The sequence below is a fragment of the Maniola hyperantus genome, chromosome 1 (genome assembly GCF_902806685.2).
Source record: "Maniola hyperantus chromosome 1, iAphHyp1.2, whole genome shotgun sequence".
Classification (NCBI taxonomy): Eukaryota; Metazoa; Arthropoda; class Insecta; order Lepidoptera; family Nymphalidae; genus Maniola; species Maniola hyperantus.
Genome location: NC_048536.1, coordinates 18,242,779 through 18,270,347, shown reverse-complemented (window position 1 = coordinate 18,270,347; position 27,569 = coordinate 18,242,779). Strand labels below are relative to the sequence as shown.

General features: G+C 37.5%; 2 protein-coding genes and 1 long non-coding RNA gene across 4 annotated transcripts in view; 2 read left to right on the top strand and 1 right to left on the bottom strand.

Moving 5' to 3' along the window:
* side-II (sidestep II) overlaps window positions 1-27,569 on the bottom strand; it is a 667,447-nt gene that overhangs the window by 438,368 nt on the left and 201,510 nt on the right. The window lies entirely within an intron of this gene.
* LOC138402698 (uncharacterized) overlaps window positions 1-27,569 on the top strand; it is a 461,836-nt gene that overhangs the window by 353,970 nt on the left and 80,297 nt on the right. The gene's annotated exons all lie outside the window — the stretch shown is intronic.
* LOC138402521 (kallikrein-2-like) lies at window positions 178-1,011 on the top strand. The gene has a single exon (XM_069499445.1). It carries the CDS (start codon window positions 178-180, stop codon window positions 1,009-1,011), a length of 834 nt encoding a protein of 277 aa, XP_069355546.1.

Genomic DNA, 27,569 nt, shown 5'->3' with positions numbered 1-27,569 from the left:
TTCCAAAACTATTCAGTTATAGGTAAACAAAGGGTTCTTTTGCAGGAAACCATATATTATATAGATTATTATTCAGACTTAGTACTACAACATATTTTTTACAAATTCTTCAAACTTTTTTTACATACATTAAAAATTCTGGCACTCACTAGTGGTTACAAAGATAATATTTCCAAAATGTGTCTGCTATTTGTGCTACTTATAATTTATTTTACTCAACAATGCCAGACTTTATTGCGTATATACGGAGGCAGAGACGCTGTTAGAGGTGAATTCCCTTATGTAGTCCGAATTGAGGAGCATACTACTCTTTTTTTTAATGGAAAGATAGAGAGAACAATCTGGAGACGATGTACAGGTGCCGCCCTCACTCCATCTTGGATCCTGTCTGCAGCACACTGCGTCGATGAAGTTGACTTTAACAACAAAAATAAACAACTGGCTGCAAGATATAACAGCTATTTTCCGAAATATCAGGGAGAAACCAGAACTATTTTCGAAGCCAAAATATATCCCACGTATACATCATACTATGCCAATTTAGAGCGCATTACTGAACATACACTCAGGAATGATCTATGCTTACTTCGGAGCGAAGGTATCGTCGTAGATCATTACGGAAAGTTAAGTATAGTTGACTATAGATCCCTAATTGGTCATGAGGCTTATACTCTCGGATTTGGAGGAACTAATGCCTCGGAGTATAGCAAGCCTCTGCAAGTACTTAAGGGAATGTTATATGACTGCAGTAAAGAGGATATTGGTTCTATTGATACGTTATGTCTTATGCCACAATGCGGCATACAAACCACTATCTGCGGAGGCGATTCAGGTGGTCCCGTTGTCCACTCTTCAGGAATAGTGGGGGTTAACTCTCGTTCTGCAGGAAATTGTAACGAGTACTCTACATCTTTAAATGTTACGACCGGTACTAACGCGGCTGTTTTAGCAACGGTCAGCGGAAAATTTGATTGGATATCAAATATTGTTGTTAATAAAACATCGAATTGACTGTTTATGTTTTTCGATTTAATTTAATATTGAAGTCCTTAAAATATATACCTACCTCTAGCTACTGCAGCGAGTGAATTTTCAACAATAAGGTCTAGTAGGTCTCTAGGTCGAATAAAATATTTTTATTTATTTAATATTTATTTATTTATTCAATGCATTCCAATATTAATAATACATAATTATTTTAATTGATCGATATTTTTTTAACCAATATTAAAAAAAATATAATATAAAACTAACTCTAACTAATATATAACTCAAGGAACAAAAAGTAATAAATTATAAAATATATTTAACTGGTTTATGCTCGCGGTTTCGTCTGCGTGGACTACACAAACAAACCGCTATTTCACCCTTTAAGGGGTTGCATTTTCAAAAATTCTTTCTTCGCGGATGCCTACGTCATAATAGCTATCTGCATGCCAAATTTTAGCCCGCTCCGTCCAGTAGTTTGAGCTGTGCGTTGATAGATCAGTCAGTCAGTCAGTCACATTTTCCTTTTACATATTTAGATGTACAGAAATCGTCCAGTTACAGTTTTATTATAAGTATAGAAGATAGATGTAGATTTGCTTACAGCAAAATTATTATCTTCACAGATATAAATGACAAGATATGTCCAAGCAAACAAAATTTTTCACGGTTTTGGAACCAAATAAATCAGCGCCACCTCTTAGATACTAATGAACGACCCGTTTGAAATGCAGATGTCACTGAGGTTGTATTGTTGCTAAAGCACCACTGAGTGGGTGCCATTTTGTTTGCCCTGTCCATACGAAGTAATTTTTTTTTTAATTTTTTTTTTTTTTTTTTTAATAGGAAGCCAACGGTATACAAAGAAAACTAATTATGACGATTTATATAAACTTAGGACTATCAATGTATACTCACTTACAGGCTAACTCAACATGCTTAACTAGAACTTCTAAATAGTAAAACTTAAACTAAGACATTCTTTGCGTACCTAAAATCTATAACAATTAAATTAATTACTAAATAAGTTAAAACTACGATGATTCTTACAACTAACAATAAAAACTACAATTAAGACTAACAATAGTACCTACCCTACAATTTCAAAATGAATCTTTAAATATTCTATAGCAGACTTACTATAGAATATTTAAAGATTCATTAGGTGGTTTTTAATTTTGCTTTTATTTGTAAGTCAATGATTATCTTGGTTTTATTTCGTACAGCTGTCAGAAAATAATATTATGGTAATAGCAAACATGTTGACCGTTGTTGTTTGTAGTCATTACCATCGAAGGGTTGCGACTTGCGCCTCTGAGGGGCGAGGGGACGACGGACGCAGATGGGTCTACACGGGTTAGTCTCGGGTAATGATAATATCCTTGTAGTTATGCTTATTTAGGGCAAATATTCATAAACTTTTCAAGCTTTGTTCAAGTTTTTTTTTTTTTTTTTTTTTTTTTTTTTCAAGTTGTGTTTCAACTTTCATGTCTTTATGTTTAAACGATGACACAGATCGACTTACGGCCAAAATTAATAAATCCTTATATCCCTAATCCATACTTAATCATATTAATGCGAAAGTGTGTCTGTCTGTCTGTCTGCTAGCTTTTCACGGCTGATCCGTGTAACCGATATTGACGAAATTTGGTACAGCGATAACTTGCATCCAGGGGAAGGACATAGGCTACTTTTAATCCCGGAAAATCAAAGAGTTCCCACGGGATTTTTAAAGACCTACATCCACGTGGATGAAGTCGCGGGCATCATCTAGTTTAAATAATACATAAAAGAAAAAGGTGACTGACAAACTGACTGACTGACTGACTGATCTATTAACGCACAGCTAAAACTACAGGACAGATTGGGCTGAAATTTGGCATGCATATTTGAGATGAATTTGGCATGGCTCGCCACTTCGTCCGCATGGACTGCACAAATTTCAAACCCCTATTCCACCCCCTTAGTGATAGAATTTTCAAAAATACTTTCTTAGGAGATGCCTACGTCATAAGCTATCTGCACGCCCAGCCCGATCCGTCCAGTAGCTTGAGCTGTGCGTTGATAGATCAGTCAGTCAGTCAGTCACCTTTTCCTTTTATATACTTAATTTTTTTAAACGAATATTGTGGCTAATTCCGTTGTACACAATCTCTAAACTAAACTAAAATGGCACGTCTAAATCTATTGCTATCCCTTTCATAATGTTGGTTGCGGAAAAGGAGAGCACTAGATTTAGACCTATTAATTTAGTTTAGTTTAGAGATTGTGTACTAGAGAATCGGCCCCATTAGCCATGTTAAATGACTAATATTCCCCTTTCCTCTCCAACTAAGCGTCAGACTTGTGCTAGGAGTAGGTATGACAATAGTGCAACGGGCGGGGTTTGAACCCCCGACGTCTGATTAGGGCGGACGTCCACCACTAGGCTATCACAGCTTATGATATTATCCGTTTCATGCTCATTGTTATTTAGAGCAGGCGAGTCAACGGCCGACTCTAACTCCCCTTATCGTCCACTTTATCTAAATGCCTACACCCGTGGATCTACAGTACAGTACGCTTAGTACGTTCTCATCACGTGTCTCATCAACGTTGATAGTATTCGAGTGTCGAAAACCTTCCGCATTATTATAACTGGATCGTAACAGCCTTGTTTTAAAACTCAAGTTTGTCTTCACATCTACAGCCAGCGCTCCAAGCGGAAAAGTTGCGAAAATCAAAATCAGTGGCATTGAATTTTTGACTTCAATTCAAGGCTGTTTAGGTCCATTTTACTGTAACTCGGAAGTATTTCGACTCTCGAATTTGGTTTGGTTTGGTGAGACGTAAAATCTTGTACTACGGGTACAGTACAGTACGCTTAGTACGAGATTTTATGTCTCATCAACGTTGATAGTGTTCGAGTGTCGAAAACCTTCCGCATTATTGTAAACTGGATCTTAACAGCCTTGTTATAAAGCTCAAGTTTGTCTTCACATCTACAGCCAGCGCTCCAAGCGGAAAAGTTGCGAAAATCAAAATCAGTGGCATTGAATTTTTGACTTCAATTCAAGGCTCTTTCGGTCTATTTTACTTTAACGGTATTGTGTTTCGACTCTCGAATTCTAGCAACGTTTAGTGAGACGTAAAATCTTATACTAAGCGTACAGAACAACATTCCTTATCGCATGGATCTTACCAAAAACCGATGTGTTCATAAATAACTCCCGGATTAAATTGATAAAGTTTCTAATACCTACGAATAGAATAGAGTTTACAATGGAAACAAATTATTGCCACATGAGGTTAAGGTTATGCAGGGTGTAGCCAGAACGCTGGCAAAAACGAAGATGGGTGATAGTACTGATGAGTAGTAGATGATGAGTAGTCTCATTTCAAAATATATTTTTTGTATCTAAACTACCTTTATAAAGTGAAAATATAATGAATTAGAAATTAATTTTAGAAATAAGCGTATGTTAGAACTTAGAATGTTTAGAATATAAGAAAATAGTAATTGAGTATAAACGTTAAAAAATTGAACGTTATACAGTAGTTAATTTAGTTTTTTTATCATGCTTATTCATTTTATAATATAACGTATACTGTATTTAGCCATAAATAAGAGTGTGTTAGAACTTATAGAATTTGTAGAATAAAAGAAAATAGTAATTAAGTATAAACGTTAAAAAAATTGTAACATTATATTATAGTAGTTAATTTAGTTTTTTTAACATGTTTATTCATTTAACAATATAACGTTTACCTACTGTTTACTTTTTAACCATACCTACAGACAAACTGTATGGAATCTTTAGGTACTTAAATTGTTATCCCCTTTGTAACTCTGATATCTGTACGGAATTTGCATGCAGTGTTTACTTTTAAATGATTTAACATAATTGTGCATGATAGAAAAACCTATGTATTTATTATAGTTAGTAAGTTTTATGTTAAAATCGCTAGTAAACCATTCAATAAAAAATAAAAAAATAAAAAAAATAAAACGGATTAATTATGATACCATAAAAAACCGCGAATATTAAAAAAACCAGCCAAGTGCGAGTCAGGCTCGCGCACCGAGGGTTCCGTTTATTTCTGTTTCCGTTAATTTACGATATTTTTACAAAACAAATTGGTTAATATTCTACAAATAACTATTTCTATTCGTAGGTACCTTTTATCTAAATATATGAAAAGAAAAGGTGACTGAATACTGACTGACTCACTGACTGATCTATCAACGCACAGTTCAAACTAGTGGACTGGATCCATCCAATACATTGGCATATTATGACGTAGGCATCCTCTAAGAAAGGATTTTTAAAAATTCAACCCCTAAGGGGGTGAAATAGGGGTTTGAAATTTGTGTAGTCCACGCGGACGAAGTTGCGGGCAAAAGCTAGTTACATAATAATAATAATATTATACTTTTACAACATTACCCCTTCTTGCACTTACAATCCACTTGGTTAATCTAATTAACCCCTAAATACTACGGAAACACAATATTCCTACTTACGGCGGTATCTCAAAACAAACTTAAGCGAAGTGAATAAAAAGAAAACCCCTTGTCTTGTCCGTGATTTTATCATACTTGGTCCAGTTTTATCTTCCATGAAAAACTTGCGAGTTTTTATTGCCGAGGAAAAAGAAACATTAAAAACTCTTATAGATTTGATCAAAAGTACGAGTTGTATCTACTAGGGATAGAATATTTCACAGATAGCATGTGAAAAATCATATGAAAAGCCTTTTCATGTACTAACACTTGCTATCTTACTTAAATAAGCCTGTGAATATTCACGAAGCAAAATCTAAATCATTACATTTAATCCCGTTTTATTATTTAAATTTCGCGCGTGTACGGTCTTTGATCTGAGCTGAAAAGTGAGCGGATAAGAACATAAAAAATAGCAAACAGTTATTTTACTACATTGCACAAAAAGCTAATTGTCGCATTTACAATCAGTGCTAAAATTAAAACCAATCTGCGATTTATCGGCGCTATTGATCTCAATCATAAGTCCTAGATAGAGTGTAGCAAACGATTTTAAGTGCGAACATTGAAAAAATCACTTTTCATGAAAAATCGCCTGTGAAATCACTGTGAAAAAAAAAACATTTCGCCAAATGAAAATGATTCAAAATTAGCAATCATACCCATCGCTTGTAGGTAGGTACCTACCACAATTTCTTGCCGTGGAAAGTGGGAAAGTTTTGAAAACTTCGGACCGAGTGTTAAGGCATTGGCTTTGCTGAAGATACAATGCGCCAGGAATTAAAAAGTTCCTCTGTTATTTTTGTTTCTAAAAGCCGCGGTGGCTTAGTGATTGAGGCACCCGGATTAGTCAAGAGTTACAAATACGAACCCTACAAAAAAAAACAAGTATAATAAAATAAATAATATAGTGCCATGTGGCTTAGGTAGATGGCACTTATTCAGACAATCTGATAGTAATTAGTGATCATACATATAAAGTTAATTGACTTTTATATTTTCATATTATTATATTATTGTAAAGCTTGTTTAAATTATCAAACGTACTGTTATAAATTTATAATTAATAACTATTTAAGTAATCTGTAAAAAATTGTAATCCTATTTGGCCTTATTTTCAGTCTGTTATTATGTAAAATTATATTGTATATATCGCTGTTGATTGCAAAAACGAATAATTAAAAAAAAATACAGTTGAAACAGTTTTTCCAGACAGAAATGAAAATCAGCGAAATTGTAATAAAGAGTTTATCTGCAAAGAACTAAATTTCAACCACCTAACAATTTCTATAAATTAAAAGTAATGTACCTACAGTGTAATGTAATGTACAGGACATAATGTATGTTGGAAGGAGAAAGCGGATTTTTAGAGCATTGTCTCTGTCGTTGAGACCGACAAAACGTCATATTGGTATGCTTGACAGAGACAACGCTCTACAAAGCCAAAATGTCATTCTAAAGACCGATGTACATTATTTTCTGCCGCGTACTGTTCAATTATTATCAATACCCTTATTATAAATGGGAAAGTGTATTTGTTTGTTGGTTTGTTGGTTTGTCTTTCAATCACGTCGCAACGGTGCAACGGATTGACGTGATTTTTTTGCATGGGTATAGATAAAGACCTGGATAGTTACATAGGCCATAAGATACTTTTTATCCCGGAAAAGCGAAGAGTTCCCACGGGATTTTTAAAAAAAACCTAATTCCATGCAGACGAAGTCGCGGGCATCAGCTAGTTTAAAATATTTAACGTTCAGATTTGTTTTATTCCAAAATCCAATGTAGTCTATTGTTTATGAAATAGAAGCGTCCAAATATAATTTCCATTTCGCAAATATTGTGTTGTTTGTTTGTCCAACGGTTAACCTTTGTCTAACATTTATAAAAATACAGTTCGGTATTTATAAAAAAGCAATCGTATGTTCTTACCCAAAATGTTACGGATATCTCTATATAAAAAAATTAATCGCTAAATGTGTATGTGTATATAAATATATCTGGTGGGAGGCTTCGGCCGTGGCTAGTTACCACCCTACTGGCAAAGCCGTGCCGCCAAGCGATTTAGCGTTCCGGTACGATGCCGTGTAGAAACCAAAGGGGTATGGGTTTAATAAAAACTGCCATACCCCTTCCAGGTTAGCCCGCTATCATCTTAGACTGCATCATCACTTACCACCAGGTGAGATTGCAGTCAAGGGCTAACTTGTATCTGAATAAAAAAAAAATAAAAAATAATAATAATGTGTTGCTGATCGCAATTCTCGAGAACAGCTGAACCGATTTCGCTAATTCTTTTTTTATAATATTCCTTGAAGTACAAGGATGGTTCTTACGGAGAGAAAAATTTTAAAAATTTGAATCGACTGTTAGGCGGCACGAAGTTCTCCGGGGTAGTGGTAGCTAGTATATTATAGTTTCGTCAGACCGTAAAAGGATTGTTTTGGTTCATATAAACATGTTAGGACCTGGAACTAATGATTAAGTTAGTGCTCAATACCTGAAATACAAGACCAGCCGGCGGGGTGATTCGCTAACTCAGTGTCTAACACTGAATGATAGCCACTGAGCTTGTGGCGGTTACCACAATAGAAACTAGATGGCGCTGTTCAATCGATGACGTAGTCCCGAACAAATGTACCGCCGATAGTAATCGCACTAACGGAGTTTTCTGCAATCTGGACTATATATAGAAGTTTCAAGACATAACCGTCGGCCCAGCTGGCGCTACCGAGCACAACCAACCGCTCGGTGGGAGATCTCCCCTTTGGTACGGTCGAGCCTGCACACCGCTCCCGTACAAGCTCATTTTTTAATCCGTTGAAGGTTTTCTACGAAAAAATATTTTAGTATCAACCAGTGAAGCAGCAATGTAGAACCAACCAACCTCGGTGGCTAACATTCAGTGTTAGACAATGAGTTAACGCATCATCTAGCTGATCATGATTTCCTACGACTATGGGCAGGCTTATGGGCAGTACCTACCTACTAGTATCTAAATAAATAAAAGGAAAAGCTGAGGAAAGGAAATAAATAATAAATACTTAAATAAACGTCTGACTGACTGACTGCCTGACTGATCTGTCAACGCACAGCTCAAACTACTGGACGGATCGAGCTGAAGCCGATCATTGTGACGTCATTATGCGTTTTCCGTACAGTGTGACGTCAATAATTTATTATGTTAAAAGTAAATACCATAACACCAGACTAAATAAAATTTCTTAAAATAAAAAAAAACAAATTAAATTTCAATGATTTTAAGTGTAAATACCTACCTAATTTCTTCTATTAAGATGAACAAGTATGTTTATAAAGAATTAAAATTTAAATAAACACAAAAAATTATAGTTTTTTCAGAAGATAAAGATTTCAGTAGATCCAAACCGATAATCTGAAAAAAAAAATCCTGAATCCTGATAAAGCATAGATAAGTAGCATAAATTATTCTACAAGAAATAAAGTCAATTTAAAACACAAATTGCACAAAAACATCTGAAAACATATTACACCCAGATCTAATTTCTTATTTGCCGCACACTCGATTATCTTAATTCTATGTAGGCCTTAAATAGTCTAAGAGACAGTGGAAGATATAGAAACGCTTTTATATTGCAGCGATGGGAATTGTTTCCTCAAGCAATTGCCTTTAATTGGGCATGAAAACAGATTCATTACCGCAAACTACTTAGTTTATTTATTTATCCTACACTAGCTTATGCCCGCGACTTCGTCCGCGTGTATTTAGGTTTTTGAAAATCCCGTGGGAAATCTTAAATTTTCCGGGATAAAAAGTAGCCTATGTCCTTTCCCGGGATGCAAGCTATCTTTGTACCAAATTTCTTCATAATCAGTTGAACGGTTGACCAGTGAAAAGCTAGCAGACAGACAGACAGACAGACACACTTTCGCATTTATAATATTAGTATGGATATGGATTCTAAGGCTGAGATCTATAGAGCGTACTTTGACTTTGCTCACACTTAAGATTGCGTTAAAACGAGACAGATTTATGTGAGAGATTTACATCTGTCTCGTTTTAACTCTGTTTTATGTCTAAACAAAGTCAGAGTGCGTTCTATAGATCTCTGCACCCTTAGAACTAAATTATAAATGACTCACTTTATTCAATACTAGCTTTTGCCCGCGACTATACAAATTTCAACCCTCTGTTTTAACCCTTTAGGGGATGAATTTTCAAAAATCGTTTCTTAGCGGATGTCTACGTCAAAGTAGCTATCTGTATCTGCTTGCCTTTCAATCCGATCCGTCCAGACTCCGGTAGTTTGAGGTGTGCGTTGATAGATCAGTCATTCAATCAGTCAGTCAGCTTTTACTTTTATTTATATACAAACTAGCTTATGCTCGCGACTTCGTTCGCGTGAACTGCGCAAAATTCAAACCATTATTTTACTTACCTTGGGGGTTGAATTTTCAAGAATTCTTTCTTAGTGGATTCATTATAATAGCTATCTGCATGCCAAACAGGCCAAAAGCCGCTGGATGGTGGCGCAAGACTTCGGCGTGTGGGAGGCCCTATGTCCAGCTGTGGACGTCTATCGGTTGATAATGATGATGACTATGATACCTGGACATGGCCAATCCTTCCAAGACTTTTGAAAGCCGCCTCTAGCACTAAGAGCGATGGATATCACAATGGGTAGAGGATCCATCTTTATGTTAAACTCGCAAATCAGATAATCTAAATTGGTTTTTAGGCGTAAACTCAATTTTGACGTGTATTTCGGTTTATCGAGCCGCCAGATAAATTGAGTGAGATACCGCGCCTGTATAGAGTACGCTACTCTGATACTTCGTTCAAGATCTGCCGCGTGCACGCTAAATTCGTTATGTGAACTGTTCGCAGTTGCCGCGATTATGGAAAATGCAATTTCCAGTAAAGTGTAGATGTATCATTTTTGCCGTTTTACTAACCATAATTAAACCTCAATGGCTCAAAGGTTAAAGTAGCGGACTGAAAACCGAAATATCGGTAGTTCAAACCCCACCCGTTGCACTAATGTCTTACCTTGCACAAGCTTTAGGCTGAAGGAGGGGAAAGGGGAATATTACTTACATTATTGATTACCATTGCTAATAGGTATATTTATTAAAAAAAGCTAAAAGAAAATAAAGAAGATAAATTGTATTTGTTTGTAGGATTTTTGTTTCTTTCGTCATCCAATCACTCTTGATTTGTCGATGACATAGTCGTTTGTTTGGTGGGAGGCTAGTAACCACCCTATACCAGCAAAGCCGTGCTACCAAGCATTTTAGCGTTCCGGTACGATGCCGTGTATAAACAAAAGGAGTATGTATGGGTTTAATAAAAACCCGTTTCCATCTAAAACTGCATCACAACTTACCATCAAGTGAGATTGCGCCAATAGCTAACTTGAATCTGAATTAAAAAAAAAACCGGCCAAGTGCGAGTCAGACTCGCGCAACAAGGGTTCCGTTCTACAGTCGTATTTTTTTGACATTTTGCACGATAATTCAAAAACTATGATGCATAAAAATAAATAAAAATCTGTTTTAGAATGCACAGGTGAAGACCTTTCATATGATACCCCACTTGATATAGTTATCTTACTTTGAATATTGAAAATACTAATTATTAGTTCATGACCACAATTTTTTTTTGTGTGATGTAACCACAAATTCTCGGTTTTCAGATTTTCCCCGAATGTATGTTATAAGATCTACCTACCTGCCAAATTTCATGATTCTAGGTTAACGGGAAGTACCCTGTAGGTTTCTTGACAGACAGACAGGTACGCAATCCTAAAAAGTCTATAATTAAGTGTAATGTAACATCTGGATTATGTCTAGTAAATAGCTTCATATATACCTAAAATCGTAGGAGAAAATAGGTTGTTGTTACAACCCTCTAAAGCCCTTACGGAAAAATACTGCAAATAAAGATACTAAAGATGAAAGTAATGATATCTTCTTTTCAATATCTAGTTAAGAGGGTATACCCAAACACATAAGGGTAAGATATGATATTAAATTCTATAGTACAGTACGCGGCCAAAAGTAATGTACATTGACCTTTAGAAGGAGATAGCAAAATTTTTAGAGCACTGTCTCTGTCGTTGAGACCGACAAAACGTCATATAGGTATATGAGTTTTTTTTTATTTTTTTTTATTCAGATACAAGTTAGCCCTTGACTGCAATCTCACCTGATGGTAAGTGATGATGCAGTCTAAGATGATAGCGGGCTAACCTGGAAAGGGTATGGCAGTTTTTATTAAACCCATACCCCTTTGGTTTCTACACGGCATCGTACCGGAACGCTAAATCGCTTGGCGCATGAGTATGAGTGACAGAGACAACGCTCTACAAAGCCGAAATGTCATTCTAAAGGCTGATGTACATTACTTTCGGCAAGTGGCGGAAGTGGCAATCGCGGTATGACGCGGGGGGACACCCTACACACCCGCAAGTCACCCGCGCTATCCCGCAGCGGGTTAGCACGGGGGCTGTGCGGGGGCTGTGCTATAGATGTATGTGTTTGTCTCTTTTTAGTGTCACTCTTTCGTTTCATCGAGTTTCAACTTTCAAATGATAATGGTATTAAAGAAGATTTCACGCCAAAAACATTGTTGCTAAGAAATTTTCCTTAGCAAAAAGTTTTTGAAGATTTTCAACTCGACAATTAAATGCTTACCATGAACGGTTTACATTGAATTGAAGTCATCGTGATCAACCCATCACCGGCTCACTACAGAACACGGGTCTCCTCTCAGAGTGAAAAGGGGTTAGGCCATAGTCTACCACGCTGGGCAAGTGCGGGTTGGCAGACGTTCCACACCTTTGAAAACATCAAGTAGAACTCTCAGGATGCAGGTTTCCTCACGACGTTTTCCTTCACCGTTAAAGCAAGTAACTCTGGAAAGTTAGAAGTGCGGACCCGGGATCGAACCCCCGACCTCCGTTTAGGAGACGAACGTCCTAATCACTAGGCTATAACAGCTTATGCTATCAGCATGTATTCATTGAACACACAGGTCTCTTTCGGACAGGGTTTCCTGCTCCTCAGCCGCCTTTACATAAAACTACATATACATACGGGACCAACTTCCGACTCCAACTTACTTTCCAACCCAGTTGTTGGTAACCTCAGAATTCCTATTTCGAAATACATAGAGCGTAATTCATGGACCTTCACTTGTGAAGAATTTTTGAAAAGCTTTTCTTAGAGGAGATTAACTTGAAAAATTGGTAACCTCAGAATTCCTATTTCGAAATACATAGAGCGTAATTCATGGACCTTCACTTGTGAAGAATTTTTGAAAAGCTTTTCTTAGAGGAGATTAACTTGAAAAATATATCGAAAAGCAAAATCCCAGGCACGCATGTCTAATCATGCGGGGTATGTGCGTTTTAAGCAATTAAATATCACTTGCTTTATTTGTGAAGGAAAAATCGTGAGTAAACCTGCATGCTTGATAGTTCTCTCATAATTTTTTCAAAGGCCTGCGAAGTCTACCAATCCACACTTAGCCAGCGTGGTGGACCAAACCTTTCTCGTTCTGATAGAAGACTCTTGCCCAATAGTGAGCCAGCCAAGGGTTTCTGGTGATACATAGATATAAATACCAACTGTCTTGCCATTTCTTTCCTTTTCTTGAAGATCAAGTTACCACGAATTGCTCTTTACATGTATTTTTTTTCTTTTGGGGGAGAACAAGTATCCTACAGTTTTGTGCGTGCTAGAAACATGGATGAACCAGACCCGATGCTAAAGTCGTTCTTAACCACCAAATGAACTGCCTCTTAAGTTGGAGAAGGAAGTCCGCCTAATCTGTAAAGGCTTATATAAAAAGATCAATACGAATCGGCAGCATGTAACGCGCAGTAAATTACTCGAGCCCAGATTCGGGCGAACCTTTTTGTTCGGTCAATGTTCGGTCAATGGCTAGGTGCGATCCAATATGCCGCCACTCAAACTGTCTAAGATACAGAATGCCTGCTTGATAAATTCACTTACAGATCCGGGGAACCTTTCACTCCGATCCGATGTTTCTTTCGGAATTAGCGCTTGTAAGGCCGAAAACACTCAGTTTTTTTTTAATTTATAGACCAGCGCTTGGCTGCAATCAGACCTGGTGGCAAGTGATGATGCAGCCTAAGATGGAGCGCGCTTGCCTAGAAGATGCCTAGGTTTACAGTTTGTAAGTATCTTCTTCTCTTCGTAAATATTTTAACTACCTTTTAATCATCATCATCATGATCAAACTATCGCCGGCTCACTAGATAGTACGGATCTCTTCCCAGAGTGAGGAAAGTTTTGGCCATAGTCTACCACGCTGACCATGAGCGGATTGGTAGACTTCACACACCTTTGAAAACTCCCAGGCATGCAGATTTCCTCACGATATTTGCCTTCACCGTTAGATAAAGCAAGTGATAATATAACTCCGAAAAGTTAGAGGTGCGTGCCCGGGATCGAACCCCCGACCTCAGATTAGAAGGCGGACGTCCTAATCGCTAAGCTATCACAGCTTATTATTTTTTATTTTATTTTTTTAAATTAAAATAAAGAAATTCTTATATAATATATTGGAGGGTCGATATTGACAAATATATGAAATTCTATCGACTGACCTTTAGAAGATGGCGAGAAGTAGCTGAATGGGGAAGATATAATATAGCAGCAGTATATCTAATATGACAGCAAAATATTGGCTAATGATAGATTTAGCTATTAGATACTTAGGTTAACAGATTGATATTGATGGCGTTTAGTAGTCGGTCGTTACAACTCATAAAGGCGTAAACAATAATCCTCAAACCCCATTAACCCTAAAAACTCCTACCATCCGTTGTATTCGCAACCAAGATTAAAAAGCTATCCAATAATTTATTTACACCCAATAAAGCAAGGGTCCTAATCGCCCCAATCAGCCTGAAAGTTAAATTAAACACATCCTCGCTGAAGCAATTGAGCGGCTCTTATTTGTATGGCTCTCTCGTACACTTCTGTATGTACTAGATGAGGCCCGCGACTTCGTCCGCGCGGAATTAGGTTTTTCAAAAATCCCGTGGGAACTCTTTGATTTTCCGGGATAAAAAGTCAAGTTCGTAGTCAATACCACGTCGTAGACGTGGCATTGACAATCGTACAAGTGTACGAGCATCGATATAAATGACAAGATATGATCAAGCGAACAAAATTTTTCACGTAGATACTAATGAACGACCCGTTTGAAATCCAGACGTCACTGAGGTTGCATTGGTGCATAAGCACCAATGAGTCGGTGCCATTTTGTTGGTTCAATAACCCTGTCCAAACAAAGTAATCAGTACCCTTATATAAATGCGAAAGTGTGTTTGTTTGTTGGTTTATTTGTTTGTTGGTTTGTCCTTCAATCACGTCGCAACGGTGCAATGGATTGACGTGATTTTTTGCAAGGGTATAGATGAAGATTTGGAGAATGTCATACGCTACTTTTTATTCCGGAAAATCAAAGAATTCCCATGGGATTTTTAAAAACCTAATTCCACGCGAACTCAGTCGCGGGCATCAGCTAGTGTAAAATACTATAGAACAGGATTCAAAAAATCTCGTCTGCATGCAAAATATATTTTCGATTTACTATATTTGCAATTTCGCCATTTTCTCAAAGTCATTCGTAGCTTTGAGACTGATCCGCATGCCGAATTTCATCCGCGAATCTATTGACGCAGTGAACACGTATCTCGTATATTGCCATAGCCCTAGTCGTAACTTTCATCTAGTATTTATTGAGAGGTTTCCCGCTCTTTGAGTGAAAGCTTTAATGGCCTCAAATAACTAAACGTTGCGAAGCTGTAAGAGTTTCTATATGCTATACACATATTAGTCGGGTCGGTACATTTTGATTCGGCAATTTTTATTGGTCAACAAACCCGACCCGATTTAACTTTTATATATTTTCGACTTTCATTTGGCTCGCCTATCGTCAAAACCACCTTGGTTTATTCGAGCTCCATTCGGCTTTTAGCAATTATGCGTCGTCGTTTGATCCCTTGACCGAACGAATTAATTATCACCAATATATATATCTTACAAATTAACAATTTTGATCATCAGTAAGCGTAAAATTTTACCTATTCTGAATAAACAATTTGAGTTTGACCGGCTATGCCACTTAAGGGCATTTGTGCACTTATATCGTGACTTCACGAATCCATCAAAAAAATACGAATCCAATGTACGTATTTGTATGACAGCCACTTTGAAGAATCACGGATACGAACCGAATACGGATGAGTGCACAAAGGCCCTTATAATAGACTTCGGTGGGTCGCGACCAAAGCGACTGATGGGTGGGAAAGATGCGCCATGGCTGATGTAACTAAACATATTATGTCAGACTAGCTTATGCGCGCGACTTCGTCCGCATAGACTTCACAAATTTCAAACCCCTACTTTACCCCTTAGGGGTTGAGTTATCAAAAATCCTTTCTTAGTGGATGTCTACGTCATAATAGTTATCTGCATACCAAATTTCAGCCCACTCCGTTCAGAAGTTTGAGCTGTGCGTTGATGGATCACTCAGTCAGTCAGTGAGTCAGTCACCTTTTCGTTTTATATATTTAGATGCCATACATTTTCAGTGTTTATGGACTCACCTCATGCGGTTAGTATTATTTGTATGGACTTCTACGCACATACAGTACGCAGCCGAAAGTGATGAACATCGGCCTTTAGAATGTCATTTTAGGTCTGTAGAGCGTTGTCTCTGTCACTCATACCCATACGACGTTTTGTCGATCTCAACGACCGAGACAGTGCTCTACAAATCTGCTATCTCCTTCTGAAGATCGATGTTCATCACTTTTGGTCGCATACTGTACGCTCACTACATCAACTCCGTATCGTCAGCGAACGAGGCGATCCGCTGAAACCGAACTGAGTAGGACCTACAATACTTGCTGGCAGACCGAGCTAACTATGCGTATAGCACTGCTAATAAAAAGTGTTCACTTTTATTTGACTTTATTTTACAATCGGTGTTTCTAAATAACGTATTTCTTGTTTAAATTACATCTTCTCTTTTTCATTACTCTGTCACAAAAATATATTGGATATAAAAGTCCTAAGTCTGAAAGCTTCAACCATAATGTATTTTATATGTATTCATTTCAAACCCTTTTATAGTGCTTCTTTCACTTACAATTTTATTAATATTGACTTCATTCTGTCATTTACAATGTATTTATTGTATGAAAACGTTTACAATGTTTACACAAGTAAATGAAACTTATTTTGCGTGAAAAGTAGAATAAGCGCGAGGTTTTATTATTACCTACCCAATTTCATAAACGTTCCATTTTAAAACGATTATATAGTACGCGAAAGGTCGAGATGGGGAGGGAACGCTTCGCACTACCCCGGTGCGGGCGAAAGCGGGTGACACGCGGAGGGGCGGGGGGCTCATACTCCGCCATCTCGACCTGTCGTGGACTATATCTTTAAAAGAATTTTCAGAATCCTGATCCTGATCTTTAATTCCGGAAATACCCCTCGCAAACTCTTTACAATATTAGTATCGATTCATTGCCCCATCAAAATTATCCCAATAATCAGGGATAAAAAGATACTATAAGCAGAGAATCGACTGAGAAATCGCACCAGTAAACATCATACATTTGAATATTTCATGCGACAAAATTCCAGCGAGATCCAAGCAAATAAGGAATTGTTGTCAATCGAATGCCCCGAAGGCTCGATCTGATTCGATTTGTAGAGGGTCGCCCACATGAGCGTGCCCTTCCTAACTATCCCCACTTGAATATACAATTAGGGTTTGTCTATCTATACCTAGTAGGTAGTTTTTTTTTACAATTTCTGGGTTTCACTTCAATTTACCCGCAACAACTCTGGAAAACGTGCCTTCTTATTATTTTTTTCTATTTTTTATTATTGTACACTGCTTTTTTAGAGGTTTCGGGACTGATTTGCAATTAAAAAAAAATTATCAACACAGGATGTTTCCGTGGTGGTCCCATAAAAATTTCCGGATCCAACTCCTCAATCCTGATGCTGCAGGGTTACTGTCCGCTTAAGTTATTAAGATGCTGAGCACGGAACAGAAAGAACAACTGTTTTTTCTGTTCCGTGATGCTGAGTAATATAGTTACCTGAGTAAGTATATTATATGAAGTCGGGCGAGCATAATAAAAGCGTCTAGAAATCAAAGCGTGAAGTTCGCCCGACTTCAATATACATACACGTGTAAAAATAAAAGTTATTTTTTACTTTGTAGTGGTTTTGGAAGTCGGTTTTTTTAATTTTTCTTTTTTAGGGTTCCGTACCTCAAAAGGAAAAACTGAACCCTTATAGGATCATTTTGTTGTCTGTCTGCCTGTCTGTCTGTCTGTCTATCCGTCTGTCAAGAAACCTACAGGGTGCTTCCCGTTGACCTAGAATCATGAAATTTGGCAGGTAGGTGGGTCTCATAGCTGGCTTTAGGGGAAAAATCTGAAAACCGTGAATTTGTGGTCACATCACACAAAAAAAATTGTGGTCATAAACTAATAATTAGTATTTTCAATTTTCGAAGTAAGATAACTATATCAAGTGGGGAATCATATGAAAGGGATTTACTTGTACATTTTATTTATTTTTAGGTATAATAGTTTTTGATTTATCATGCAAAATGTCGATAAAATACGATTGTCATAGTGAACCCTCAGTGCGCGACTCTGACTCGCACTTGACCGGTTTTTTGTATTTACTTTAACATTCTGAACACAAGAATGTAATTGTCCGTATATCATTACAATTCTTTGGTATCTAGAATACGGGAGTGGTCATTATCATTATTACGGCTTCAATAATTAACAAAATAAATTCCTATCTAATGACATACTTTGGAGGCTTCGTATTAATTGGATACTTCTGACGCTGTTCTAATTAAGTCACTTTTATACATTTACTTGCTATTTGTTGGGGAAATAATACGATTTGTCAAGGAGACGATGCCTTTGCGGAGGCTCTGTTGATATTTCTTTTTTTTTAATTCAGATACAACTTAGCCATTGACTGAAATCTCACCTGATGGCAAGTGATAATGCAGCCTACGATGGAGCGCGCTTGCCTAGAAGATTATTCTTGTTTTGAACGTACCCTTAAATTGGAGGGGAAAACTGATGCCGAAAATGCGTTCTATATCCTGCAGCTCGTTCCAGCAACGCACAAGACTGCAAATACTATTTTATACATGGCATAATCTTGTACCTATATCAAATATTTGAAAAGAGCAACCGCCGAGTTTCTTGCTGGTTGTTCTCGGTAGGAAAGGCATTCCGAACCAGTGGTAGATGCATCCGACTATTGGTAAGTACTTGTAAAAGTTTATACGAATAAAAAAGATTTTATTTTATTTTTATTTTATCTTAAAAGCAAATTACAAAGGCAGAGCATTTGAGCAACTTAGGTAGAAACAGTATGTAGGTAGCTAGGTACTTCTAAAAAGCTCTAAACTCCGAAACTGGCTCGATCCTGGCGCTCGAAAGCACTCGGTAGGTATTTCAAACTTGAAGCGATCTTATTGGCGTAGATTGAAGACTGGAGAGGATCAATGTTTTGTGCTGGAAAATTTCTGGGCTTTGTTTTGCTCGTTATTCACAAAAAGATGAATAATTACCTACTTTAGAATTTTTGCTGACTTCTAGGGTTCCGCCCCGAAGGATGCCAATCATAGATAACAGAAATATTCTACTAAGTACTACCAATCATATACAGGTTGTAACCTCCTGTACAGCTGCTCTATTGCGGCAGAATGAGAGCTACAATGTCACGATCGCAATCACCTCTGATTGGTTGATGCTCGCTCACTATTGGCTACAATGCATTGTTGCAACAAGAATAGCACAAATACAGCCAATAACAACAATTGAGATTGTAATAATGATTGATGCAGGTTTTTCGAAATCAACCTACAGGACGCTAGGAAAAATAAAGACCTCCAGGAGATACTTTCTACTGATGATTCCTGATATGATACCACAAAAAAAACGCGAAAAAATCTAAAAAAAATCCTACATTATGTAAAAGTTCACGATATATTGCAAATAAAACTACTGACTGACGCTAGAGGTCAACGAACATGGCGTAAGTAAGCCACTCGGAGCCAATGTCACGTCGTAGGCAGGGCATTGACCCGAGTTTCGCACGCTATGCACCACTAAAACTACTATGTCATAATACCTATCTGCGTGCCAAATTTCAGCCCAATCCGTCCAGTAAAGACAGCTCAAAAGCTGTGAGTCGACAGATCAGTCAGTCAGTCAGTCAGTCACCTTTTCCTTTTATATAATATTACTAGCTTATGCTCGCGACTTCGTCCGCCAAATTTCAAAACCATATTTCACCCCTTTAGGAGTTGAATTTTCAAAAATCCTTTCTTAGCGGATGCCTACGTCATAATAGCTATCTGCATGCCAAATTTCAGCCCGATCCGTCCAGTAGTTTGAGCTGTGCGTTGATAGATCAGTCAGTCAGTCAGTCAGTCATTCAGTCAGTCAGTCAGTCAGTCACCTTTTCCTTTTATATATATAGACTAGCTGATTCCCGCAATTTCATCCGCGTGGACTACAAACATTTCAAACCCCTATTTTACGCCCTTACGGCGGTTACGCACTCATCCGATCCGAGTCCGTGAATTCAGCCCGATCCGTCCAGCAGTTTGAGCTGTGCGTTGATAGATGAGTGATTCGCAGTTGTGACGTGCAAAGCTGAGTCTAAAAATAAAAGGGTACAACACCCTATCACCGGCCACTCCGCCCCGAGGCCGCTCCTCACGCCCTCATTGCTTGATTCCGTTATATCATATTTATCTTGTTACACTTTGTCGTGATTCGCTAAGATAAAGTTTGGAACGGTCGAGCTAGAATCCTGAGATGATTTTTAATAATATACGTGTTCTTAACATTGATACACAAAACCACAGATATAAATCAGTCAGTCAGTCAGTTAGTCAGTTAGTCATTCAGTCAGTCACCTTTTCCTTTTATATAATATTTAGATGGATTTAGAATCGCACTTGTGACGTGCAAAGCTGAGTCTAAAAATAAAAGGGTACAACACCCTATCACCGGCCACTCCGCCCCGAGGCCGCTCCTCAAGCCCTCATTGCTTGATTCCGTTATATCATATTTATCTTGTTACATTTTGTCGTGATTCGCTAAGATAAAGCTCGGAACGGTCGAGCTAGAATCCTGAGATGATTTTTAATAATATACGTGTTCTGAACATTGATACACAAAACCACAGATATAACCTAGAAGTGTAACTGTAAAAGTACTACTTAAAAATAACTAGCTTACGCTCGCGACTTCGTCCGCGTGGACTACACAAATTTCAAACCCCCATAATATACCCCTTTAGGGGTTGAATTTTTGAAAATCCTTTCTTAGCGGATGTCTACGTCATTCATAATAGCTATCTAAATGCCAAATTTCAGCCCGATCCGTCCAGTAGTTTGAGCTGTGCGTTGATAGATCAGTCAGTCAGTCAGTGAGTCACCTTTTCCTTTTATATATTTAGATTCAGTTGTATTGTTTTAATTGTGATTATAAATGTGTATATTAATTAGAGATGATTGAATTTTCCATGCTTGAAATTCGTGTGAATTTGTAAAAACTTTTATATTCCGATCCAGAAAGTTGTATATTCAAATTTTGTATGATCAATAAGCAAAGTTAGCTGGTTGTTCTAACAGTTTCTGAATGATTAACCTTTACGCAAATATTTTGGATTGGATATACTAAAAATCTACGAAAATTGGTATGTTTTTTTATTTTAGTAATGTTCTTCAATTTTTGAACGCAATTTAAGCTAGGAGCAAATCTATGAAAATTATTTTTAAAATTGAGGCACCACCCGCTACTTCGTCCGCATGGATTTAATTTTATAAATATCCTATTCGATTTTCCGGAATAACAAGTAGCCTAGGTCACGTCGTAATAATTGTCGTCATGTCGTGTCGCAGCAATTTTAGCATTTGAGATGTCGTGAGTGATATAAGTTATATATGTTATTATGTTATATGTTGTATATGCCCGAGTAGTTTCGAACCCGTCTGGGTTCAATTTATATTATTTTATTCAGATACAAGCTAGCCCTTGACTGCATTGTGGTAAGGGATGATGCAATTTAAGATAGAAACGGGCTAACCTGGATAATAAGGAGTATGAGTGGAGTGTATTTTATGTTTATGATGTCGTAGTAAGTTTCGTCAAAGTCGATTAAACGAATAGGCCGTGAAAAAGTAACAGACAGACATTTGGATTTCAATATTAGCATGGTTTATCCTGGATTTCGTATATCATTGGTCCTACCCTGGTCTACCCTCTAAATCGATTTAGCCCTGTTTTTTGACGGTGAATAAATTTGTTTGGATGTTTGGCAAAAAGTGGGGTAAAGTGTGCGATTTACATCCCAAATGTGCGGGTGACGGTGACGGGCCCTACACTTGATAGATATGGTGATAACCATCGATCTACTTCTTCTAGATTTCCGTAGTTCTTAACATACCTGATGTGATCGTATTTATTATTAGACGTTAGCCACGACTTCGTCCGCGTGGATTTGGGTTTTTAAAAATCCCGTGGGAACTCTTTGATTTTCCGGGATAAAAAGTAGCTTATGTCCTTCCCCGGGATGTAATCTATCCCTGTTCCAAATTTCGTCAAAATCGGTTGAACAAATGAGCCATGAAAGGCTAGCAGGTATCAGACAGACAGACACATCTCTACAATTTTTGTAACAAAGCTACACCAAACAAAAATCTGCATACACAAAACAGTGTATTATAAAATCCAAACGGGAAAACTTTGCGAACAACGAATGAATACAAGAGAAGAAGAAAATACAATATTTAAAACCCGTTCCTCTTTTAATATTAAAATAAAAAAAAACCGCTAAAAGCGACCAAGTAAGCGGGCGCCTTATTCAAAAGTATTTTCAACTTCTTTAATTTCACTCGGCGGATTAAGGTAAATGTGTCTCAATTTATGCTGTAGGTACACTTAGTATAAGATTTTACGTCTCACCAAACGTTGCTAGAATTCGAGAGTCGAAACACAATTACGTCAAAGTAAAATGGACCTAAAGCGCCTTGAATTAAAGTAAAAAATTAAATGCATTTTAATTTCGCAACGTTACCGCTTGAAGCGCTGGCTGTAGATGTGTAGACATAGGTACTTGTTTATGATTGCAGGCGTTTTGGGTTCGCCTACAACTCGTGCGGGCTCGGGTACACTCACCGAACTCGAAGTTCTGCATTACGTTGCTCCAATCCAGGGATTTATTGGGATTGTTAAATTAAAAGCGGAGGAGCTGCAAAACACGTCCATTAATTTTCAGGTGAGGTGAAGAGAAAGCGAGAGGGGAAAATTTACAGATTAAATACAGTCTTGTAGACACAGATAACATAATACAACAATTTAGCTATTTTAGAATACTAAACAATACTTGAACTTTAAAACAAGGCGTTTAAGATCCAGTTTACTACAACGCGAAAGTGTTTCGACACTCGAATACCATCAACGTTGGTGAGACATAAAATCTCGTACTAAGCGTACAGGTAGGAATAAAAAGTTTTATCGCTTTAAAAGTTCTCGATTCGTCGCAGTTCCGTCGGTAAAGATTTCGGCCGCTTAATTCACGTTCTTTTAACGCTTTCAACTCAACTTTGTGTTGGAATAATTTGGCGTACGACTTTGTAGCTTTTGAATCTATTTTTAGGGCTCCTTACGTAAAGGGATCTAACGGTGCCAACCCATTACTAAGCCTCCGATGTCCATCCGAAGTCCGAACATCTATCTGTCTATCAGCGGACTTTATCTCACGAACTGTATTAGGTAGGTAGAGTTAAAATTTTCACAGGGTATGTACCTATAAATAGTACAAATTTCAAAATGGCCGCCGTGAATATTAATAAAAGGGTACCAGAAGTGAGTTTAAAATCAGACAGAAAAAGCAGGGCATTTAAGCTATTTTGGGATTGGTTATTGGAATGTCCTCTTTTGTTAAACTTGCGCGCAGACATTGATCACACGCGTAGAGGCTTACCGAGAGGTTTACTCTTTATACTAAACTAACTGTAACATTAACCTGATCAGGCACAAAATTACTATTACAACCAATCAATTAAAATGGCGACCTAAACACAAAGCATTTAGTAGTCGGTTGAGTCTGCGTCTGAACGCAGACTGGCTTTAAAACCATCAACCACCCGTATTTATACAATCGACACAAGATGTTGACGCAACAGATCACGTGATTTCTGTCAGAGATAATAAATTATAAGTGCGATAACATTAACAAGAATTAAAACGTAGGTAGTGTTATATTATTATGTAGTTATTATTATGTTACGATGGTACGGAACCGTTGTGTGCCATAATAGTCAATGAAAAGTACTATTGATAAACGTATTCACTAGGATTCTTAGGTTTAACCTGTGAGAGTTGAGAGTATTCGGAACCGGTGGTGGAGTTACTAATGCCAGACTCAAAAGATTCAAAAGCTTTTAAAGAATTTTGTCAGTGCTTATTTATTTATGGTCTGAAACTCTCACCAGTTTTAGACCATATCAGTACCCTTATTATCAATGCGAAAGTGTGTTTGTTTGTTGGTTTGTCCTTCAATCAAGTCGTAACAGAGCGACGGATTGACGTGATTTTTTGCATAAATATAGTTAAAGGAGACCTGGAGAGTGACATAGGCTGCTTTTTAGTCCGGAAAATCAAAGAGTTCCCACGAGATTTTTAAAAAACCTAATTCCACGCGTACGAAGTCACGGGCATCAGCTAGTAAGAAATAAGTTCTACTTTTTTATTAAATAGGTAGTGAATATTCCAACAAAAAGCTCTCATATTTAATTGAAGTCGTTCGTTAAGAATAAGGCAAATTATATTCAACTACGCTTTTATCGCTTAATTATAAAATTACGCAGAAAACTCGCTTAGTTTCCCACACGTTTCTGCGTCAGGTTATTTGATATACATTGCTGAGATTTATAGCTGTATTTCTTCACACGGCTATACAAAGCCGGCATTGTACAGTGAATCAAATGAAACTATCACTATTTGTATAGACGATGGTATTCCAGGCGGCAATTCCCTGACCCAGTTTTGAGATTGTACGTTTTGACCCAGAGATATAAAGCATTAAAAATCTTTTTTCAAAGAGTTTAAATCTATGCAGCCAAGTTATTCTAGGATGGAAACTTTTAATATTTTAACGTGACTGCAATATGCGAGCTATTGTTGTGGTTCTGAAATCTTAAAAGTGTTAGGTATATTATATATTTAACCGATTGAAAAAGGGCAAAAAACAGAAGGTTGATATTTTTGTAAGACGGATAGATTTTAAGGTAGCTTTTTGGCGTGTACTTGCCGGCTCTTCTCAGTAGAATATACATTCCGAAGCACTGGTAGAGTCGCAGATGGTACATCACCTAATCGAGTAAAAATAAATGTGATTTTTTAGCATTTTTTCTTCCCATCGAGTCACCCCAGAGCAAAAGTGTGACTCATTGGGAATTGTAATTTATAAAAAGGTTGCAACTAGTAACAGTGTGGCTCGATGGGAGAAAAATGTCAATGAATTCCCAATGAGTCACACTATAACACGATTCAGTGTGACTCGTTGGAAAGATAAGGCAGTGAGCGAGCCCGAGCGAGCATCGCTTAACGAATATCGCTAAGTGAGTTTATTTTTGAAAGCTCGTCGCTCAGCGACAAAACTAGTAAAGCGAGTCGTCGCCGGCAGTGTGAACAGTCAGAGAGCAACTTTTGATATAAGCATCTTTTTATGGCATGTACATTTATTGTGCGTTTCTTGAGAGAGAAAATCGCCGATAGTTAGTCGTTTTCTCGCCGGCGGTCGGACCACTGCTAAAAGAGACACTAGTTGTCATACTTAATTTTGATGAGAAATTAGTTCGTTGTTTGAATGAGGTACATTTATGGACGGGAAGGGGAACAATCTTATTTAAATAAAAAAGAGGAGCCCTCAGTAGAGCGCACCTGTAATCCGTCGATTGGAGACCACCTGCCGGCTGGAGTGCGGTCGGGAACCGCCGACGCGCAATTTATGCTGAGCACCACTCGCCGCCGCTGAGCCGGCGTTAAAACACCCTCCACATTAACCGGCCGGAGATAGGCACTCCTACCCTATCGTTTAATTGTTCGTTTTCGATTTTCACAGGCACCCGCTTGGCCGCTATTTTAAAAAAAACGGGCCAAGTGCAAGTCACGCTCGCGCAACGAGGATTCCGTACTACAGTCGTATTTTTTCGACATTTTGCACGATAATCAAAAAATTATGATGCATAAAAATAAATAAAATTCTGTTTTAGAATGCACAGGTAAAAGCCCTTTCATATTATGATACCCCACTTGATATAGGTAGTTATCTTACTTTGAAAATTGAAAATACTAATTATTAGTTCGTGACCACAATTTAATTTTTTTTTGTGTGATGTAACCACAAATTCATGGTTTTCAGATTTTTCCCCGAATGTCTGCTATAAAACCTCTACCTGCCAAATTTCATGATTCTAGGTCAACGGGAAGTACCTACCCTGTAGGTTTCTTGACAGACCAACAGACATAAAGACAGGCACACAGACAACAAAGTGATCCTATAAGGGTTCCGTTATTCCTTTTGAGGTACGGAACCCTAAAAAAGAAAATTGTGGGCATGTACCTAGTCTGGCCAGGCTTCATACTAAAATATTCAAACCCCTTTTTTTAAACAAACAAAGTTAAATAACAGAACTTATTAATAAAAGCAGTAATAATAAGTCCATGGCTACAATCAAAATGTTCAACAAAAGTACGTACACGGCCAAAGTGTCGTTCCAGCATTTTACTGCGGAATCCTAATTAGGAATGCCCTCATAACGTTTCTACTTCCACAAAGTTTAATACTTTGATGGGCGTGAGAAGGAAGACAGCTGAACATTTTTATTTTTATACTTTAGTCCGTCGTTACTCATTACTGAGTCCTTTTCTTGTGTTTTCATGGAACTCCGTGTTACAGTCTACCTACCTACTTGTAGCTGGACTGATGTACACACATACAAATATCCATACTTATCCTAATCCTATATCCTATAATATTATAAATGTGAAAGTGGGGATGTTTGGATGTTCGTTACTCAATCACGCAAAAACGGCTGAACGGATTTGGATGAAATTTAAAATGGAGATAGATTATACCCTGGATTAACACATAGGCCACTTTTCATCCCGGAAAATTAAAGAGTTCCCGCGGGATTTTGAAAAACCAGAGAATATAATCATAGTTTCTCAAAATCTACAACTAAGTATGTAAGTATCACATAGGATTGATGCCAAGTTTTAGTCCGCTAAGTCTAAGCCTAGGAATGTTTAGAGTACCTATCCAAGTGAACACTAATGCGAGTAGCTTGTAATAAATCAGGTCGTGGCGCTCCCATGGACCTAAAACATGAATAAATGATATCATTCGTCAAAGTCGGATCGGCCCCCTTCCCAAACCTACGCAGATGATGTCTTACTCGAATCAATTTTAATGTCCCATTCAAATAGGCCTGTGTGACAAACAGCAATACGTTGACCCAAATCGGTAACTGGAAGGGTGACCGACTTTAGTTGTTCCAATTTGGCCTTTAGGTATCATTAGTAAAATAAGTATTTGTAAAATTATAATTAAACTAGATAATGCCCGCGATTTCCTCCGCGTGGAATCAGGTTTTTTAAAATCCCGTGGAACCTCTTTGATTTTCCGGTATAAAAAGTAGCCTATTTCACTCTCCAGGTCTTAAATATACCTAACCATGCAAAAAATCACGTCGATCCGTCGCGTTGCTCCGTTGCGACGTGATTGAAGGACAAATCAACAAACCAAGTAAAAAGTTCTGTTTCGAGGTTCAACCTTGAGTTCTTTAACGACATTAAAGTAATTCGATTTGGATAATTCATCCGCCATTTTAAACTGAAATTTGTACTAATTAAGGGGATTAGTCGGCCGTGCTGCTTAAAAACAAATTACTTAACGTAGATCAAAGAACTGTGTGCTTAGTACAAGATTTTACATCTCACCA

Bases quoted from the DNA above. Each gene is read 5' to 3' on its own strand.
- LOC138402521 (XM_069499445.1), top strand. From the start codon at position 178: ATGTGTCTGCTATTTGTGCTACTTATAATTTATTTTACTCAACAATGC.